This window comes from Rutilus rutilus (genome assembly GCF_951802725.1).
Source record: "Rutilus rutilus genome assembly, chromosome: 19".
In the NCBI taxonomy this organism is placed as follows: domain Eukaryota; kingdom Metazoa; phylum Chordata; class Actinopteri; order Cypriniformes; family Leuciscidae; genus Rutilus; species Rutilus rutilus.
This window is the reverse complement of record NC_140232.1, coordinates 13931935-13953867: the sequence shown is the minus strand read 5'-3', so window position 1 is coordinate 13953867 and position 21933 is coordinate 13931935. Positions and strand designations below refer to the sequence as shown.

At 35.9% G+C, this 21933-nt stretch overlaps 1 protein-coding gene across 2 annotated transcripts; it reads right to left on the bottom strand.

The window, feature by feature from the left end:
• Positions 1-1144: 1144 nt before the first annotated feature.
• On the bottom strand, positions 1145-21542 carry golga1 (golgin A1). 2 transcript variants are annotated; one of them, XM_084389080.1, is made up of 23 exons: positions 21368-21532; positions 20442-20721; positions 18106-18196; positions 17367-17441; positions 14976-15106; positions 14749-14877; positions 14361-14530; positions 13252-13363; positions 12073-12168; positions 11481-11606; positions 11298-11393; positions 9745-9840; positions 9564-9659; positions 9141-9293; positions 8950-9045; positions 8134-8223; positions 7946-8048; positions 7321-7481; positions 7081-7236; positions 5994-6053; positions 5644-5898; positions 4217-4303; positions 1145-2232 (listed from the first exon to the last, which is right to left on the bottom strand). In XM_084389080.1, the coding sequence occupies exons 2-23, from the start codon at positions 20565-20567 to the stop codon at positions 2155-2157; spliced, it is 2583 nt and encodes an 860-aa protein (XP_084245206.1). In that variant the 5' UTR covers positions 20568-20721; positions 21368-21532; the 3' UTR covers positions 1145-2154. The 2 variants fall into 2 exon arrangements, with proteins under 2 accessions (XP_084245206.1, XP_084245207.1); XM_084389081.1 differs by lacking the exon at positions 17367-17441 and having other exon boundaries at positions 21368-21542.
• Positions 21543-21933: the final 391 nt, after the last annotated feature.

Genomic DNA, 21933 nt, shown 5'->3' with positions numbered 1-21933 from the left:
ACTTGACTTGACAGCGGTGTTTTGGGAGCATGCAAACTTTGCTTTTCAAAAGTTTCCATTTTCAGGCCCCCAATACGCCATTGTCGTGTAACTGAATGGCCAAAACGCATAAAAAGTGATCCGTTTTTAGTTGAAAACGGTGTCATGTAAACACCCTTAAAGTGCACGTTTTTGAAAGCGATACCGTTACCGTCACTGACGTGAAAACATAGCCTAAGTAAAGGCTCATACCTCTTTTCCTGTGTTTTTTTTTTTGTGCATACAAGAGAGACTCTGACGTCATTAATAACTAGTTCAGTTTGGTTCTGTGCACACTGCATATCATTTTTAATTCGGTTGTAGAATCCAGTTTTCACTCCTGTAAATGACTGAACTCTGTGTGTATAGAATGGGATTAAGCACTAAAAGGTGAATTGACAAAAAACTAGCTGTAGTGTGTACGTGTATTAGTTATATAGTAACTAATCCATCATCTCTCAAGTGAAACTGAATGCTAATGTTCATCGTTAATTATTGATCTGTTAGTTCAGCTCTGAAATGATTTAGAAAGGCTTTGTCTCATCACTTTCAGATCCACTATTACAACAAAAACACTTAAGTCAGCACTGGTAACCACATGGAAGTACAAATGAGTCTTCTTTAGACTAAGTCACTGAGAAAGATTTCAATTTTTATCAAGTTTTGATATTCCTGACATACCATGAAGTCAAACCAAATTAAGGATGTAGTGATATTTTGCTGAAAGCAGAGGCAATGGATACTGTCGTGATAGCTACAGTATCATAACATCAAAACAGACATGAATACAGTTGTAGAAAAGTGCATTATGGATCTCATTCCTAACTGTTCACACACAGGGCATTTTATCTGCATTATCCAATGGGATTTCAGAGAACCTTCATTTACGGCACAGCAAATTTTTTGAATCGGCTGATTCAAGCTTTACGTAAAACAGAAATTCTTTGGGTTTCTTTTTCTAAAAACAGCAAACGCACGTTAAGCATCCCACAGATATATTCAATGTTGAATTCAGCTATTATTACCAGAAGAGTCTGTCATTTAGAGTGGTTTACCTTACTGCTGATGCTCCTTAAAGTGTTAAAACACACAAAATTACATCGTTCTGACAGCAAAACACTGGCTCTGACCGAAAACGATTTAGTTTTCACAGGTAAAATGAAAAGATGCTTCTATTGACTTATTCTCAGAGAAATATAAATGCAGTTGACAGTATTTTAGCCTTGAACATTAAGGCTTTAAGTGTACTCAAATGCTTCAATATACACTCAAAACCAAAGTACAATCAAAGCATTCAGTTGTATAAGGCATGCATGCTTGTTTCCTCAGTCTGTGCATATATGCCTCTATATTACAGTTTCAAGCCCACAGTGAAGAATCTCATACACATACACACTCATGAACAGTATTGTGACTAATGCCATGTATATGATGTACAAAAAACATAACTTAAGTATCCACTGATTTATAAATCCTCTTGTCACTTATATACAGGTATTCATATATAAATACTTGTATGGAATGTATGTAATTGTAATTTAGACATAAACAAGGCAGATTAAAGTAAGATGCTTCCACATATTCAAAATCACGACATTATATCTTATAACATCCCGTTCCTGATTTTCACTGATGTCCAGTATTGAAGAGAAAAAAGGCCATATTATTGTCTTCATGAGTACCAGTGAAATGGAGTAGAGGATTTGATCGAACCAGTCTGAGTTCAGACTGGTGTTACAAAAAAGTAAATGAAAAAAATATTCCTTCTTGTGTTGAAAGATCTTCCTCAGTTGAAGGCTGTTGAAAACAGTAGTGGTAGTTTTTTGAAAGCGGATGAAACTAGAGTGCATGAGTTGAGACGGATGATGTCATTTAACTATTAAAGATGAAACTCCCCAGGTCACAGAAAGATGATGTTCATAAAGCATTTGTTTTTAGTCCCTGCAATATTTGAGTGTAAAATGGACAGATTTGTTTTTGCGTCCCATTCTTTAAAGGGCATGAGCTACATAGGAACTGCTGAGGCAGAGATTGAAACTGCAGAGTCTGCAATTGTTCCCTTCAGACGTCAGTACTTTCCTACCGAGATCATTCACCGTTCCCTCTTTCATTTTGTCTCAGAGATGTTTTTGTCTCTCAGCTCAAACTTGAGGTTCCTGAGATGGAAGGCCGTATGATTCCTCTGGGTGTGGGCTTGGAACCAAACCACGACATCTGAAACACACACACACACAAAACATTAGACTTAAATAGTGCTTCTATCCTTCACACACACACACACACACTATTCAGAAATCTGGCCACCTCATTTTGTCAGAGAACAGGACATTTCAGAAAGTGATTAGGAATGCACTGCTATAGAATGTTATACATTTATAATTTTTTTTTCATTTTAATTTTTAATATCCATCCATCCATCCATCCAATATTGATATATATAAAAAAAAAAACTGAAATAGTTCACAGTATTTTAAATAAACAATATAACAAATTTAATTTTAAATAAAGCTGGAAAATGTATTTTACAAAAACATTTTGAGTACAGAAGTGGAGGTGAATAATAAATCCCTAATAATATTCTTTTCTGATCATTTAAATAAAATAGTCGTTTCAAATAAAAGTCATTCTTCTGTATTAAAATTTATATATATACACACACATACACACACAGTACAGGCCAAAAGTTTGGAAACATTACTATTTTTAATGTTTTTGAAAGAAGTTTCTTCTGCTCATCAAGCCTGCATTTATTTGATCAAAAATACAGAAAAAAAAATTTAATAGTGATATATTATTACAATTTAAAATAATTGGATTTCAATTTATTATACTTTAAATTATCATTTATTTCTGTGATGCAAAGCTGAATTTTCAGGATCATTACTCCAGTCTATCACATGATCCTTTAGAAATCATTCTAATATTCTGATTTATTATGAGTGTTCGAAACAGTTCTGCTGCTTAATATATTTGATGAATAAAAGGTTAAAAAGAACTGCATTTATTCAAAATAAAAAAATATTTTCTAATAATATAAATCTTCTTTACTATCACTTTTTATCAATTTAACATTGAACATCCTTGCTGAATAAAAGTATTGATTTATTTCAAAAAAAAAATGACTGACCCCAAATTACTGACCAGTAGTGTATATTGTTGTTACAAAAGATTTCTATTTAAAAAAAATTGCTGCTTTTTTTTTTTTATTCATCAAAGTATCCTAAAAAAGTATCACAGGTTATGAAAAAATATTAAGCAGCAGAACTGTTTCCAACTTTGATAATGAATCATCATATTAGAATGATTTCTAAAGGATCATATGAGTAATGATCCTGAAAATTCAGCTTTGCATCACAGAAATAAATGATAATTTAAAGTATAATAAACTGAAAACCAATTATTTTAAATTGTAATAATATATCACAATATAAAAATTTTTTGCAGGCTTGATGAGCAGAAGAAACTTCTTTCAAAAACATTAAAAATAGTAATGTTTCCAAACTTTTGGCCTGTACTATATATGTATATATATATATATATTATTTTTTACATTTTTACATTTACGCATTTGGCAGATGCTTTTATCCAAAATGACTGACATTGCATTTCAAGATACACATTTACATTCTTATCAGTTCTTGCTTTCCCTGGGAATCAAACCCATGACCTTGCCGTTGCAAGCGCCAACGCTCTACTGTCTGAGCTACAGCAGAGGTTCTCAACCTTTTTTGGGCCAGCGCCCCCTCTATCAATTATCCAGGTCCCATGAACACCTGAACACCCCCCTTTAAAAAATCTTGCTTCCAACGCTCCCCGTTGTTCTCTGAATGCCCCCGTTGAGAACCACTAAGCCACAGGAAAGCATATACACACACCACAGAGTACCAGTGTACCACAGTGTTCAAAGGGACAGCGTGTGTAATGTAGCACAGTGATGTGCAGTGATTTCCAGCTGGGTTGAGCTATAAATACCAGCCTGTGCTGCTATTCCTGACCGTGTCACTGAGAGCTAATGGTTTGATTCGGTGCGGTGAGCCAGATATTCTGACCCACCTTGTTATCTGCCTTAGCAGAGTGGCCTAGTTAGCTCAAGCGTCCGTAGGAGAACACTGCCGGGTGTGACGAGGGTTGAAAAGAAGGCAAGCTGACTTTCTACATGTCGTCCTCTATCATACTTAGACTTGTTTCTCTTACACACCTTGTACTCCAGTGTCTGTTTGAGCATGTCCTCTTCATCTTTTGTGAAATGCAGAAGTACTGAAACAGCTCTGATGAGCTGGAAAGCCTGAACAGAGAGAGAGAGAGAGAGAGAGAGGTAACATCTCATTCATTCAAGCATCACTTACAGGTACGCTAGTCCGGAGTTGCTGAATGCACATACTAACCGGATTGTATTAAGAGGATTATTAGGGTAAATAATGTACCAAAAAAAATGTATAGGACAACAAAAGATGATTGGATGTACACTAAAAAAGTTTGGGGTCAGTAAGAATTGTTAATGTTTTGAAAGATGGCTCTTATGCTCACCACGGCTGCATTCATTTGATCAAATGCAAATGCAATTTATTTATTTGATGGCAAAGCTAAAAAGCTAAACCAGCCATTACTGCAGTCTTCAGTGTCACATGATCTTTCAGAAACTTTAAACTTGAGCGCTGTATTTTTAGAATGCTGTGTCATGCACGAGTGAGATTTGTGTATGCACAAGGAATCTGACAACAGCCAGGATGATCTGATCTCACCATCATCGAGTCCGTCTGTGATTACATGAAGAAACAGAAAAAACTGAGACAGACTAAATCCAGAAGAACTGCGGGAACGTCTCCGAGATGCTTGAAGAAACCTTCCTGCAAAGCTACCTGAAAAACGATGCGCAAGTGTACCTGGACAAAAGCCGTTTTAAATGCAAAGGGTCGTTACACCATATATTGATTTGAATTAGGGATTGGGAATTGGGATACCATTAACATGGCTGAGACTTTTGCACAGTACTGTATATATATATATATATAGTGTTGGGGTAGTTACTCAAAAACAGTAATTAGTTACTAGTTACTTCTGTAAATTGTAATGAGATTACTTTACTAGTTACTGCATTTGAAAAGTAACTTCACTACTTATTACTTTACTTTCCCGTTTCTTAATTTACCATGTAGATACATGGACAAACATCATAGCCCTATCATCACTTAGCCTGTCCGCATAGTGTTTATAAATGTAGCCTATACAAAATGGAATGTAAAACCATATGAAAGAACAATATCCATGTCTGCACAAAGAAATATGCCACACTGTAAAATCCACAAACAACTGGATAAAGGACAAATGTCCACAGTGGTAGACACATAATCAGGGCTGGACTGGGACCAAAAAATAAAAAAATAAATAGATAAAAATAATAATATCATCGGCCCTGGCATTTTGGCCGTAATAATAATAGCACACTAATAGACATATATTGTAAAACAAATGCACTGAAAAATAAAGGGAACTTTCATAAATAGTTTTGTTATATATATATATATATATATATATATAAACTACTGACCCCAAACTTTAGGAAGGTAGTGTACATTGTTTTTTATTAAGTAATCTGAACAGTTCGGAAAGCGCTCAAGCCCTCACCTCTGCCTCTCTGGATGACATGAACTTCAGCACCACGTGTTTGAGGTACTCAAAGTTGATCTCTCTTGTGTCGGTGAGGTCTGAACTGTTGGTGACTGTGGTGTTGGCGGTGATGGGCGGCAGGCCTGGGGTTTGAGGGAGTCCTGGAGCTGGGGTTGGAGCTATGGTGGGCATCTGTGTCTCTGAGAGCATCTTATCGGCCGATCTCTCCTGGAGTCTCTCTCTCATCTCAGAGTCAGGATCTGGTTTCAGTTTCTGTTGCATAAACACGTGAGGAAATGTTTGCTGACAGCTGACATAGACTGTTTCATACAGTACACTGACAAATGCATCTGAATAAACACACATACCAGCTCTTTCTGTAGCGTCCTCTTCAGTTCTGCAAGCCTCTGCTGTAACTGCTTTATTGTCTGACAAAAAAATAAAACAACATCAGGGAATATATATATATATATATATATAGAGAGAGTAGTATCATTATACTGTATATATTCATGTTTGTACATTGTACTTCAATGTAAAAGATACCTGCATGTAATTACAGCTGTAATGTATTTCTGTAATTGCATATTTAATTATACCTTTGACCCTTCCCTTACCCCTTAACCCAAATTATAATTAAAATAGGGTAATATTATTGTTGAATACAATGTTTCGCCTCCAGTGCAAGCTTGGCTATGTCAGCAAAGTTGGTTCAAATGCGGAGAAACGTATTACATTTGTAATGAAAATTTGACTACAACTGTTTTTTACATATATAAGTAAACAAATAGAGATTTGTTTTATTTTGTCTTTCAAGAAAATTGCATTTTAAACCACTTAAAACATTCTCCAAATAACTGATGTAATTCATTTAAATAATTTATTGTTATAAAACATGTTCTCTGTATAAATTATGCTCTTACATAAAATTACAAGTTCATAATAATTTATTTTTTATTTTTTTAAGTGCCCCTATTATGCCCATTTAAAGGCTCTTAATTATGTTTTGTAGGCCTTCAATAAAAGATTTACATGCATGGAAAAAATAAAAATAAATTATGATAATTTATTCAGCATCATTATTTTCTGTGTCAGAAATGGTTCGATAAAATAATTCAGTCTCTCTAAACTCCTTTCCGCACGAGCCTACTCTGCTCTGATTGGTCAGACGGCCCAGTCTGTTGGGATTGGTCGACCGCTTATGAAACACCCATTACCATATCAGACATTTTTGACATGACGACAACACGAACAAAACTCTTTCAGGCCTCAGCTACAACTACAGTGTGTAAGGGTCAAGGTAGATGTAGTTTGCAAGCAGCAAGTTTGCTTTGTAGACCCTTTACCTTAACAAACAGCTAGATTACACACAACATGAAAGCTAATATCCAAAAAGCATTATAGGTTTTTGCTGCTCTTCTTAGAACTTATATTGATTCATTTCTTTGCCCTCACCTTGTTTTTTTCAGCCAGTTGTTGCTCGAGGTCTTTATTGACCATTTGTAACTGGTCAAGATCACTTGCAGTAACCGTCCCGTTCTGCTCACCATCACACTCGTCTGCATGTGACTGTGCTGTTAATCTCAACACCTCACCCTCCAGATCAGACACCTGCCACACACAAAGAGATATGTCAATACAAAAACATCAAATTGGTAAGACAATGTATCTAACTACATAAAAGCACACACTGACCTGGGACTGGTAAGAAGAGAGTTGCTGTGTGTGTGTGAGGACTTCCTGCTGCAGTGATGTCAGCTGAGAGGTGTGTTCTCGCTCTCTCTCCTCAGCCTCCAAACGACGAGACTCACACTCAGCCTGCAGAGAAGACAGACTGCTACGGGCTGCCTTCAGCTCTGACACACACAAACACACACAATAAGAAACAGAAGCTTTTTAATGCTGACCATTATAAAGCACATTAACAAATTGCTCACACTAATTACCAGTTTAAATCATTTAAACAAAATTCTCACTGAACCAACCCATTAAATCAGTCAAAGCAGTAACTAAATGAACATCTGACTCACTGAACAACCTTTCTTTTGGTCATGTCTGAATTTGAAATGAAGCAAGAAATGAACTGAAGGTGGTTTGTGTTCTTTAGGTTTGAGAAGCTTAGTGTCATTATCGGAAATTTTGTATGAAAGTCAGTATCTATCTATCTATTAAAGCAATAAATTAACAAAACATATATTTAAATATTTAAAACATTAAAATGTGTAACCAAAACCATTTTTTTCTTCTTCAAATAAACAGCTAATTATGGAGGGGTTGAACCAGTTTCTTTCCTGCTGCCAAAACACATCTGGTCCCTCACCTTCCTTCAACGCGTTTAGTTCTTCCTCCTTTGCCCCTAAATCCTGAGAAAGACGACTCACTTCCTGTTCTGCCTTCTCAAGAGACTCTGTCATTTTGCTGACCTAGAAAAGACAAGCAATAAATTAAGTAAAACAGGTGCATGACTTTATGAGACAATTATGCATTTGAATATGCCAGCGAATGCACCTGCTGTTGGAGTTCTTCCCTCTGTTTTCTGGTTTCCTCCAGAGCTTTGGCGATTTCAACGCTGACCGTCTGTCTGCTGCTCAAATCCGCCTGTGACACAAACAGATACATGTTACACAAATGCTATACTGGTCAGCAACACGACTCAAGCTCACAAAATACCTCTGGAAACGTGCACAGTAGGACTGGGCGGTATGACTGACTGGATGGTCAACCAGTAGGGATTATGATGGACTGCTTTATATTATCAGCTGTACTGTCCTTCGGTTTTAACTTGCACTACCTTTCAAAAGTATGGGGGCAGTAAGATTAAAAAAAAAAAATTAAAAGAAATTAATACTTTTATTCAGCAAAGATGCATTAAATTGATCAAAAGTGACAGTATTTACACATTTCTAATTTATATTTCAAATAAATGCTGTTCTTTTGAACTTTCTATTCATTAAATAATCCTGGGGAAAAAAATGATCATGGTATGCAAAAACGATTATGCCGCATGGCTGTTTTTCAACATTGTTAATAATCAGAAATGTTTCTTGAGCACCAAATCAGCATATTAGAATGAATTTTGAAGAATCATGTGACATTGAAGACTGGAGTAATGATGCTGAAAATTCTGCTTTGACAAAAAAGGAATAAATTACATTTTAAAATACATTAAAGTAGAAAACAGTTATTTTAAATGGTAATAATATTTCACAATATTACGTTTTTTTCTGCATTTTTGATCAAATAAAGAGACTTCTTTCACAATCTTATGGACCCAAACATTTGCATGGTAGTGAATCTGTTTGTGCAGATGCAGATGATTCTCACTCTAGACTGCTCGAGTTCTGCTGTCAGTCTCTCTACAGTGCTGTCAGTCTCAGCTTTGCTCTTCAACAGTGAGGCCTTTTCCTCCTCCAGCAACCGCTTGAGAGAAAGACACAAACATCAGACAAACCTTTAATAATGTCCCCATGTTAAGTTCATGATAGTCAAAGAAACACGAGTGATGTGTTACACACCAGGTTGTCCTGATGCTTGTTGACCTCGGTTTCTCTCTCTCTCTGTAGTGCAAGAAGTTCCTCCTCCAGCCTGGCTGTTTTCTCCAAGCCTCTCTGTCTCTGTGTCGAGACCTGCTGTTGTAGTCGCTCTCTCTCCTCCGACCACTCCACCTGCTATGGGACCAAAGGTCAAAGGTCAAAACTCTAAGGGATTCACAACAAAGCTGACTTGTAAGACAGACACTGAGCTGCCTAACAAGCCCATTTTTTAATAACCCTAAACATCTTTTCCTCATCTAATGCTGCCGTCCCAGTATGTATGACAGATTTCTGACAGAAGAGGGCGACATTTCAGCAAAAACAGTTGGTAGTCGTAACAAACCGATGGACGGCACTGAACAGGCTACTGGGACGTTCGGTGAGACTTTGACTGACATAATGTACCAGTTTTCCTGTGTGCGTTTCACTGTCTTCGAGTTGCTGTTGCAGACTCTTCATATTCTCAGCGCAGTCAGCCAGCCTCTGCTCCAGTTCTGAGATCTGACAGAACACATTCACATCATTCAGATCAATCAGCCACGGTCATGTGATGTGTGGGTTAAGTGTAGAATCGCAGTGCTCTCACCTGTGCGTCTGTCCTTTCTTTGTAAGCCCTGGACGAATCGTCTTTGTGCTTGACCAGAGTCTGCAGATCTGTGATGCTGGCTTTCTGTCGAGAGATCTGGAAACAAATGAGGAACAGGAATTCTCTCACTAATAGCTGTATGAAACAATACAGTATATTAGCACTAAGCACTGAACAGTACAGTACAGTGAATCGGTTTGATTCACAAACCATAGATGTTTGACTCCATCCATTCCAAAGGGTTTTTGCAAATTCAATTTGATTCAATCAACAATAAAATATGATTTGAATAATGATTAAATTCTGTATTTGGATACTTTAAATACATTCTACATTACCGTTAAAAAGTTTTGGTGTTAGTAAGACATTTTTCTGAACAACATTAATACTTTACATTAATAATACACATTAAATTGATCAAAAGTGAAAGTAAAGACATTTATAATGTTATAAAGATTTCAAATAAATGCTTTTCTTTTGAACTTTCGATTGATCTAAGAATCCTGGGGGGAAAAAATGTTTCACGGTTTCCACAAAAATATTAAGCAGCCCAGCTGTTTTCAACAGTGATAGTAATCACTAAAGATTTCTGAAGGATCATGTGACACTGAAGACTGGAGTAATGATGCTGAAAATTCAGCTTTGAAATCACAGGAATCAATATATATTGAAAATATATTCAAATAGAAAACAGTTACAATAAATTGCAATAATATTTCAAATATTACTTTTTTTACTTTTTGATCAAATTAATGCTTCTATCAAAAACATTTTAAATGGTGGTGGATAAAGCATCATTAATATAGTACAATAACGAATACAAAGTAAAGATGTTTACTGAACCAAAAGTAACATTTACAGGTGCTCTAAGCGATGTTGGGTGACGTCACTTCTTGCTGACTTTCGAAGTATTGTCAAACAAAACGGAGGCTAGCTCGACCCTCCTCATCGTGTCCCCTCCCCCTCCCTTCCGTACTTCCTTCTTACAGTTATTTGTTCATCGAAACGTCGTCTCTTTGGTCGTGTGTCGGCCATATCAAAATTCAAGAGAATATAATTCTAACGTTAGTCGTTGTCTAGGACATCTCTCCTCTAGCTAACTTCCCTCTTCATGCTCCTCTCTCCTCCACACCCCACACCCCCCTTCATGTGCACTTTCACTAACCCCCCAACCCCCATTCCCAAATCATTCTTGTCGGTTATTGGCTGGAACACTGTTTGTTATGTTTCGTGGTCCAGGCTGGGCCAGTTTGTTTTTGTTGCCGTTTGTGGAGCCTGGGCTGTCTACAGAGACCGCGTTTTTTTACAGTGTGTTCCGGGGACAGGCAGCTAGCGGATAGTGAGGAGATGTTTGCTGTATGTGACAAAAAAAGTTTCGGCCTAAAAAACGTGTGACATCGCTTGGAGCACCTTTAAGGAAACACATTAACAGGCTATTTTTTTTTTTTTAAAGACTGTACTTATTTAAATGACTTTTCCTGGCCTGAAAATCATAATTTTAAAAACGACATGTAATAATGTAGAGCAGCGAATGAGGTTAGATGCTGGGTTACCTGGGCTTCCAGTGAACTGACTGCTGTGGTGTGATTTGTTCTCATCTCCAGTAACTGACCTCTGGCCTCCTCTAACCTCTGCTCTAATGCAGACTTCTAAACACACACAAACAAAAAATGCGGATATTAGATGACTGAAACTGCAGTAAGATGAAAGGCATGTATAAACACGTGTCCTCTGACCTCTTTCAGCAGTTCCTGTAGGTGTTCATCCTGAGAGTAGTTTGCTTCTAGTCTCCTCTCTAAGGAGGTGGCCTTCTCCTGCAGATCAGCCAATAGACGCTCTCGCTCCTCCTCTGTCACTGCAACCTGACCAATCACAGTATGGTATGAAGAGTTATACCAAAGTGACAAAGAAATAGAGAGTTGTAAATAGGTCAATCCATTCACACACACTATATATATATATATAACTTAGCATCAGGGCTTAGGAACAGGACATATTTTTGGGTCCAAAAACAGCTATATGCAGTGCAATGAAAGGGAATAAAGCCCAAGGGTGTCAAGATGCATTGTTTAAACTATCTTTACTTTGACACTCTGTCTAAAAAAACTAATTGGATATAAAATGGATCGGGATGGAAAGCATAGAAATGTAATTTGCATTTATAGTTTATTCTGATGTAATATTATAACCAACAGGTTTTGATCGGATGCCACTCACATGTGAGTCTGAATAATTTATCACATTCTCAGACAGTAATTTTCACGTGCAAATGCGAGTAAATACTTTACATTATTAGTATCAAGGAATTCTTTGTTGAGTCAATCAGACCTTGTTCTTGTGCTGCTCATGCTGTAGCTTTAGCTTATTGTGTTCAGACTGGAGATGCTCCATTGATTTCTCTAATACATTTGCACTGCTTTGTGCCTGGAGAGAAAAAGAAACAATAGAATGTGGAAATTATTATTATCATACCATTCAAGGAAAATTTTAAACATATTCCAGTTTCTTTAAACAGACATTGACTGTTTCCTCAGGAGTGTATAGTTACGCAAGGAACAACTTATTCAAGTGAAAACAAGGGTTTAAATATTTATACAACAGATTCTTTTTTCAAGTTTTTTTTTTTATAAATGTAATAAATTATCAGCTTTTTTAAATATTAGTCAAGGATTGTCACGATGCAATTATTGCTTGATATTTATATAAAAAAAAATTTATACAAGAGATGTAAACTGTCAGCAATAAAATAAAGACCAAACACAAGCAATAAAAGAAATAAAAAAAATAAAAAAATGCAAATATTGGAAATAATTCAGTAATTGGTTTTAATAATAAAATAAAATAAAATAAAGATGTCTTCTTTAAAGGGTTAGTACATCCAAAAATTATCCCATATTTTTACTCACCCACAAGCCATTCTAGGTGTGTATGACTTTCTTCTTTTAGCAAAACACAATTGGAGTGATATATCCTGGCTCTCCCAAGCTTTATGGGAGTGAAAAGAACCTGAGCTGCGTCAGGTCAAAGGTCACTCTTCGGCCAGAACTAGACTCGGGTACGGACGTTACCGGAAGCCAGTGCTTATAGTTTATAGAGTTATAAATATGGATATTTCTCGCTTCAGAAGGCCTTTATTAACCCCCTGGAGCCATACAGATTACATTTATGATGGATGGATGTACTTTTTGGAGTTCAAAAACTTTTTAATATAACTCTGATTGTGTTTGGCTGAAAGAAGAAATTCATATACACCTAGGATGGCTCGAGGGTGAGTAAATCATGGGGTAATTAAAATTTTTGGGTGAACACCATAAGCAATGCAATTTTAAGCACACCATTAGCAATGTTATAACACTGTTTTAAATGCATAAATATAATGCCTAAATAAAAGTGAAAGAAATGAAAACACTTATATGGGAGTGGTGACTATATGCTCCCAAAAGTAACCTTCTTGGCTTCTGAGTGTCATCTGTGTTGATGAAGAGCTGAAAGTTGTCAAGTGCCCACCTTCTGGAAATCCTGCGAGACCTGCTGGATGAGCTGTTGTAACTCCTGCTCTCTCCTCTCCAGATCCACAACCCTCCTCTCAGCCTCCGCTCTCTCACTCAACAACTCATCCCTGAGAGAGACCAAATAGAAAAACTGAAATAAATAAGCAAACTCCACAGATGTACTGAATAATCTGACTGCAATGGCTTTTCAGAAGGAAGCCTTGAAAGTGGTTATTTGTTTAATGAATATTTCAACACTCTTTGAAACATTTCATCCTGTTCCAAATATTTTGAATTAGGAATGAATCAGGGTGATTGAACTAGATGACCTAGATTTAAAATCTTTAAAATTATATTTTTGTTGAGACTGCCATATTCTGTTCCATTTTGTTGCCCAGCTTATGAAAATCTGTGGTTTTGCACACCCTTATTTTTAAGTCTGAAGAACATTGGCTATGTTTACATGCACAACTTTTGTTTCAATCGGACTGAATTCTTTCCGGTTGATGAATCTGTGTTTACATGAATGCTAAACGTGTGATCGGGTTGATGTGCGTAGATTTTTTTGACATGTGCACACTGCACGAATAGATAGAGTTTCCCGCTGTTTGTGCATAATAACCACTCATACATCGGTTCTTTATTTGTTTTAAACAGCAGATTTAGTATTTATCCATTTCTGGTCGTAATTTGGAGACATATGAACCGTTGTGCCGTGCTGTTTATATTTATCAAGCAGGAAAAATGCAGACAACAGTATATGGCACTTTATTCAACAGGAACAACAGCTTGTTCCGCAGGTCATACGCCATTTCAACGTCATTGCACATGCGCAGTCCTTTCAGTTTCGGTTTTCAATCCGATCAAGTGTTTACAAGTCCTCTCGATCGGATTAGAAAAGGAATAAACCACCCCTTTCAATCCAATCGAAATTTCATTCAGATCGTGCTCAATCGGATCGATTAACGTGAAGGCTTTTCTGTCCATTTGAGCCGTCAATCCGATAACAAACGGATTATTTGGTTGCATGTAAACGTAGCCATTGATCTTTGATCAAATTAAGTCAAACCTTATTTCACATTCTAACAATTTGGAAGCCAAGTTCTCCTGTGCTTCCTCACACACCTTTGAGCCTGTAGCTGTGAGTTGATCCTGCACATCTCCTCGTGTTCCTCTCCCAGCTCGTACAGCTTGTCTTGGGTTTGGCTCAGGGTCAGTCTCGCTGTGTTCAGCTCCTCTCCTCTCAATCTGAGCTCTTTCTCCCGATGACTCAGCTGTTCCTCTCGCTTCAGCAGCTGCAGAAGAAATGCCCACTAATGAATTTGTTCTTGTTGTCTATTGCAATGAGTTTTCTGACACAGCTTGGTGTTAGAATAAATATTCCTTTAACTTGGATATGCATCAGTGTAAAAATGATTGTTGAATGCAGAAATGTAGGAAGGTGATGTGTATAATTTTTCGTTTTTTTGCTATATACAACTAATAAAGAATACACAAGGTTGACTGTGCTGACCATATGTTTGACTTTAGCCAGTTCCTGCTGCTGAAAGCCCTCCAGTTCATCCAGATCATCTCTCTTCTGGAACAGACTTAAACTCTGCTCTGTCATCTCGTCTAACCGAGCGGTCAGTGACAACTTCTCCTGTTTGAGAGAAAGAGGAACAAAGCAATTATGAATTATTAGACTTACAAAACACTAATTAGAGCAACTTTATCCAATATGTCACAAAGCATCTTAACCTGCTCCAGTGAAGCCAGCTTTTCCATCCACTCCTGGTCCTTCTTCTCTAACGCTAAGGCCATTCCTTCTGCCATCTTGGCTCTGTTAGACTGAAAAGCTTCGTTCTGGTCCTGAAGTTTGCGCATGGATGCTGGATGAAAACAAAAACAAGTCAAAAGCATTTTTCCGAAATCCTTCTTAGAGAAATAATCCAGATAATTTTCAACATAATGCCTAAAGGCCGCATCTGTGGCCAACAGTCCGTTTCAGAAGACAATTTTTACAGTTAATACACTTATAATGGAAGCTTAGCAGAAAAGAGGGTTTAAAAGCAGAAATTTGCAGCTCGTATTTTTGTTAAAGCACATAAATTGATTTTTCAGCAATCTAAATGTTGGTAAGTAACCTGGGAATATTCCTGTGACTCTAAAAACAGCTTTAAACAGACATAACATTATAACTCAGTGGTTAAGTGTTATCACAGATGTTAGACATGTAAAGTATTGGTTACATATCAATACATAATGTATTAATTTTGTTACCTTTGTTAGTGTTGCATTAAATGTTATTAGCGACAAAAATACACACTTTCATTAAATGAAATGTTAAGAACAACAACATTGCTTAATTTCCAGACGTCCTTGGTAGTAAAGCTGTAAAACACATTGTTAGTACATGCATTTATTTGTATTCAGTTGGTTTATTCAATTCAGTGCATTTATCCTCTTAATTTGGGTCTATAAATGGGATCTGTGCTTTCAGATCATGACGTTTCGGAGCGAAACAGCATCTTATATTACCTTGTTATAGGCACAATCTACAATTGCTGAAAAAAGCATGTCATAAAAAGTGGCAAAGGACTTTTCTCTATAGGTTTCACCTTTAAAACTCAGAAAACTTCACTGAAAACTCCCAAAGCAAGAGGTTTCAGGTTAAAGTCAAGCTCCACCAACAGCATTTGTGGCATATTACTGATTCATTTACCAAAAAGAATCATTGACTAATCCCTCAGCTTTTTTAAACAAAGAAAAAAACAACAAAAAAAACACTGAGGGAATTGCATGATTACAGTAACAAATGGTATTATATTAATATATTGTTGTAATAGTTTATTCATTTGTATCATTATCATTAATGACTAGCGTGATAGAATCACTTACTGACCTTATCTTTGTAAAGTTACATCAGATGTTTACCTACCCAATTAAGTATTCACTTAATTAACCTCGCAAATTGGTTTTTTTGAGAATCATTTTTGAGATGTGAGAATACTTCCACACAGAACGCATTTTTCCATTCCACCGCGCTTCTTTTCCATTGTTTTTCTATGTAAACATGCGCTAGATGGATGTGTTTGACCGCGCATCTCGCATCTTTTGCAGCGTCTCACGCATGACACGCCGTTCTAAAAAAGCGGTCAAAAAAAGTTAAAAGAAGTGCGACTTTTAAAAAACACATCTCTAGACTTGCCATGCGTCTCGTGTTTTTCACAGCAAATGTATGAACTGGCCCTCAGTAGTCACATGTCAGCTTATTTACTGTACCCCTTCTAAGCTATTCGTTTTTAATGTACACTCACTGTTGAGTGCGTTTACTCCAAGGATGTGTTGCAATATTGCCCCTTCATTTTGTCTGTTTTCTGCATTGTAATAGATTTTTTGTGACAAATTATGTAACAAAAAGTAATTATTATAGTCTCCCATTTATGTCTATGAAAAAAATATTTTTATAAATATATATAAATAATATATTTATATAAATAAATAAAATCCTTAAATCCCCCCCAACACTGCACAAATATAGAGTAAACATTAATAAAGTGAGTGATATTACATTTGTTAAAAAAAAAAAAAACATTATTATGTTAAAAAATCACATTTTATTGTCTGGGGTCTGTGGAGTTTTTTTGTTTTTGTTTTTCACACTAACATACAACCTGATATCATTCCAATTTATTTTATTGTTTGTAGAACTAGCAAGTGTCAACCATCACATCAAGTCTAATGCCATTTAGATTTTTATTTTTTTATTTCAGCAAATGTCATTTGGGGTCAAAAAGACCCCGAATAGCTTAAAAAGGTTAAACAACTTAGGGTAGAAATAATTTTCTGTGGTAATGTTCATGATTGCAAATGCTGTTGATAGAGCTTAACTTAATACAACCCAGACCAAGAGGTTTGTGATAAAACAATTGATATAAAACAAGTGAATAAACCATTTAACGGTCTTCTTTTTCATTTTTTTGGGGGGGTTTCTGATCGAGAACCAACCTTACTTATCTATAAGTTGATAATGTATAGCCAGAATGCATGTTCGTGTAAAAGCATTGGACAAACAAATGGGAAAGGAGTAGAGGAGAGAAAGCCAAAAGAAGGAAGAGGTGAAAATGGGAGGAAAAGAACGGTACGTACAATCCTGATACTTCTCTAATGCAATCTCAAGCTTCTCCTTGGTCTTCTGCATTAGCCGAAGCTGCTCAGCGTAGTCTAGGGTTGGGGAATGGGTTACCCACACACACAAACACACGACCGGAGGGAGGCAGAGGAGGATGAGGGGGGGGGAGGATCACGGGTAGGGGAGGGGGGAGGAGGAGGGACAAAAACAAGGACGAGAAAACAAAGGGATAAACATGATTGAGAAGATAAACAAATGAAGGGAAAAACAGAATGATTTTCTGAGATGAGAAAACCAAACTGACTGTGAGGCTGTGCAATGACAGCTACCTTTCACTGCTGACCTTTGACCTTTAAACTAATACATCATCCCTGATCAGGTCAATAATGCAATCATCTTATCTAGCACAGCTCATTTAGGGTTAAAAGAGTTTCTAGATCAGGCTATGTGTAACTGCATACCATGGCAGGCTGATAGTGAGAGCCAGGTATCTATTATTCATGCTGATTTTTCCAGTCATTTGCATTCATTGAGATTCATTGGTTGGCAAATCTGTCAAATGCTATGTGCTTTAAACAGTTCCGTTGTGGCAAAAGGTATAAAGGTATCCAAATACGGACTGAAATAGATAAGACCACGTAAGAGTTGCAAGGTAAGAAGAGTGTAAAAATAACAGCCTGCATCTTAAGATTTTGTCACGATGGCCTTTCATATTTATTCCCCTCTTTCTTTCTTTCTGTATTGTGTTGACGATACCTGAGAGTTTGGCCTCCAGCTTTCGTATCTGATCGTTTCTGCGCTGAATCTGAGAAGAGGCGTCATCTCTGGAGCTGCTGCCATCAGACGCCTGAAAGCGAAAGATATAGATATTCATCATCCTAATAGCACCATAGAAATAGACTAATGCATCAATATTAAAGAAGTAATACTGTGAAAATAAAACCTGTAGCTGTAGTTTGCCTTTTTTTTGCCAAATAATTTAAAATATTTCCTCATATTTGGTGGTTTAATTGAATTTGTATCAGCCTTTCACTACTGTATATCATATCATATGTAGCATAGTAAAAAAACGAAATAATTTATAATCTCTCCCCTTTAAGGGACTTATATATGTGAATAATAACACCATCCCATTTACTAATGCTGATTAGTATTATTTATTATTATTTATGGTTTTACCATTTAAAACTGATTACCGATTATATATTATTTATAGTATGTTTTAGTATTATTTCAAATGTTATGGCCAATAACTGATAAATGTTTAATATTAAAATTCTTATAGTATTGTTTGTAAAATTTAATAAAACACACTAAAAATAATATCAACACTTTTAAAGAATGTAAGCAGCAAACAAAAATGTAAAAACAGTTGCACCAAGAAAAATGTATGTATACTGTATATATATATATATATATATATATATATATATATATATATATATATATATATAATTTTAATTTTATGTATGTAGGCCTATATATATATATATATATATATATATATATATATATATATATATATATATATATATATATATATATATATATATAGATAGATAGATAGATAGATAGATAGATATATATAAATAATTTGAATTATTTATACACATACACATTTTCTTAAACATTGATAAATATATATTATTTAAACAGTTTTAAACATGGTACTGTATATAGTACAGTAAGAAAAAAAATATATTTATTTTGAGATTTGCTAAAGATTAAAGGGGGGGGGGGGGGGGGCAATATAATTACACATCCTTCATAAGAACTAGCCTATATAATTGAAAAAGGAGAAACCCTTAAACTGAGCACACATGCATAATCTATAGGTGTTTACTGTAATAATTAAAATATTTGCATTGTCCTTTGGGGTCCAAACCCATCAGTTTCTCTCAATAAAACACCTATAAGGGTGGCTTTGATTTCGACTCTCATTCTCTATCAAGCCTGAAGGCTGCAGCTTTAATTATTTAGGGCGAAAGACAACCTGATCCCAACCCTGAGTGTGTTGCCATTAATTGCTAGAGGACAAGAGTGTCAGGTTACACTGGTTTGTCAAAGCATGTGATATTATTTAGCACTTTCTATAACATCACTGGTTTCCCAAGCAGCATAGCACAGCCCTCTAGTACTAACCTTAAACACACTAGCAGGTTCCTCATGTAGAGCAGTGTGCAAACACAGCCGGAACACAGTCACATGACTATCTCTAGAATGGATGCTGTGGATAAGCCAGTTATTTGAAACAGGAATAACTATCATATGCTGTTTTGCTAGGGCAGTTCTGCTTTTGTCCACCAATCAAAATGTGTCAGCTGGCATTTTACTAGACTTGGAAGTACACTTGGAAGGTTTTGGTTTAGAATTAAAAACAATTTTCTTGAATATTTTTCGCCATACAGACAAGCCTAAGAGAAACATACTGTAGCATATGCATATTTATTATGTCCATTTGATCCAAAATGTCCATTTTATCCAAAGTTTTGGGTCAGTAAGATTTTTTTGGTTGCACTTTATTTTAAGGTGCCATTGTTACCATGTAATTATATATAGTATTTATATAATAATTATATCATTTATATTTATGATATTTGAATGAGTAATATTAATTAACAACATGTACTTACTAATAGGGTTAGGTTGAAGGTTAGTTGCATGTAATTATGCATAATTTACTGTTATTACTGTACATGTAACGTAACAGACACTGCAAATTAAAGACTGGAAAACTCAGCTTTGCTATCACAGGAATAAATAATATTTTCAAATATATTAAAATAGAAAATTGTTATTTTAAATTGTAATAATATTTCACAATACAACTACTTTTACTGTATTTATAAACATATAAATGTAGCCTTGGTGAGCATAAGAGATTTTTAAAAAACTATTATTATTATTGTATCAACATTATAAAAGTTTAATACATTATTGTTTGGTAGTAATTTGGTTGTAGGCAGTAATATCTCATAATTGTTTTCTTAATTTTGTAACCGACCAAGCAACTTAATTGGTCTAAACATCACAAAGGTTTATAATTGCATGATGCAGATATGACATCGCAAAAAAGAGAAAGATCTACTCACAAAGTCATCCCCTGAATCTGCGCCCACAGAAGTGATGGACTCTTTGCTCATGGAGCGAGGGATGCGGCCTGAACGAGGGGCAGCGGCTCCTTCCTCTGCCAGCTTCTTCTTCAACTTTGCAAACATCTCAGTAGTGTAGATGTAGCCTACAGCCGTGTGTGTGAAGCAATGTTTTGAATGACTCTCTCTCGAGACGCTTTAGGGTGTTCGTAATGCAGAACGGGTTATATCCACGGCATACGCAGAACTCATCCTGGGGTTACTCTCTGCTGCCTTGACTCTGTGGAGACAATCACAACACTAGAATTACATTAGCAGAAGAAATTCACTACACTAATACAATCAAACAAGGCTTTTAAACAGCAGATACTTGAATAAAATGAGTCTCCTGTGCTTGAAACCTGCATTCTAAGAGTGAATTGTTTAGTATACAACACTGTCTAGTGTACATATGTGCCTGTGTATTATGATGATACACCTGTTTATCTAGTTAGTGACATATCAAAATAGTACTAGACTTATATTGACACTCGACTTAAGAATTATTTAAAGCAGATGCATTGTTTTCAAGCAAGACATCGGCAATACAGTAGAGTTAAATACAAATATCAATTCATAAAACCAAATTCTGCTGCGGCTCAATGTTTTAGAATAGACTACATGAGTAAAAGGACTCAATGTTGACTTTGCTTTGATATGCTAGTGTAGTAAGCTAACCAGTGTCAGGTTTAATAATGACACGTAAGCTTGAAGTCAAAACCATTCATCCATCACATGCTGACAGTGCATGACAACATCTAATTTAAACTGTCAAATAAAAAACGTAAAGCGGAGAAATATGAGATAAATAGTAAACAGAGCTAGCAGATGTTAGCGCTCGTGCATCTTCCTTACTAATCCAACAAAACATACAAGCGTGAACCTACCGTAACACCTCCATAAACTCTGAAAGAACTGATGTTTATTGTGATGGAAGAGCACGTTTAACGCAAATATTTTTTTCCAGTCATTACATCTGTGTGTGCTGTTTATGTCGGGGCTAGCAAGTGGCTAGTGGCTAACTAACTTCACCACGTAATCTCCAGTCACCAGAATTCTGATGACGTTCCAGGAACAACTTGGCGATTGCGCCCCGCGCTGATTGGACGACCACAGGAGAGAGGCGTGGCTACATGTTCGCGTGATTTTATGTCAAACGTGAAAGCTGTCAGATGCAGCATTGCTACATTAGACGCATTCACGCATAATATTATTAAAATGTATAATGACCCATGAATGTATTTACACTTTGTTTAGATGATTATATAAAATATTAAAATAATAATGAGTGATTATACGATTTTAACTAAACAGCCTACACTCTGATGTTTCGCGACAATGAAAGATGACCTATTTTTTTACACTTTATATTTGTGTTAAATGCATGCTTTTCTTAAAAAAAAAAAAAAAAAGCGCCAATGAAGACCCCTGCTGTAAATCACTTTGTTATGAA

Coding starts and splice junctions, on each gene's coding strand:
- golga1 (XM_084389080.1), bottom strand. CDS start 20,567: ATGTTTGCAAAGTTGAAGAAGAAGCTGGCAGAGGAAGGAGCCGCTGCC. Junction 13,364..14,360: donor TCACAGCTACAGGCTCAAAG/GTGTGTGAGGAA, acceptor GGTCTCTCTCAG/GGATGAGTTGTTGAGTGAGA. Junction 9,294..9,563: donor AAACGCACACAGGAAAACTG/GTACATTATGTC, acceptor TTGGTCCCATAG/CAGGTGGAGTGGTCGGAGGA.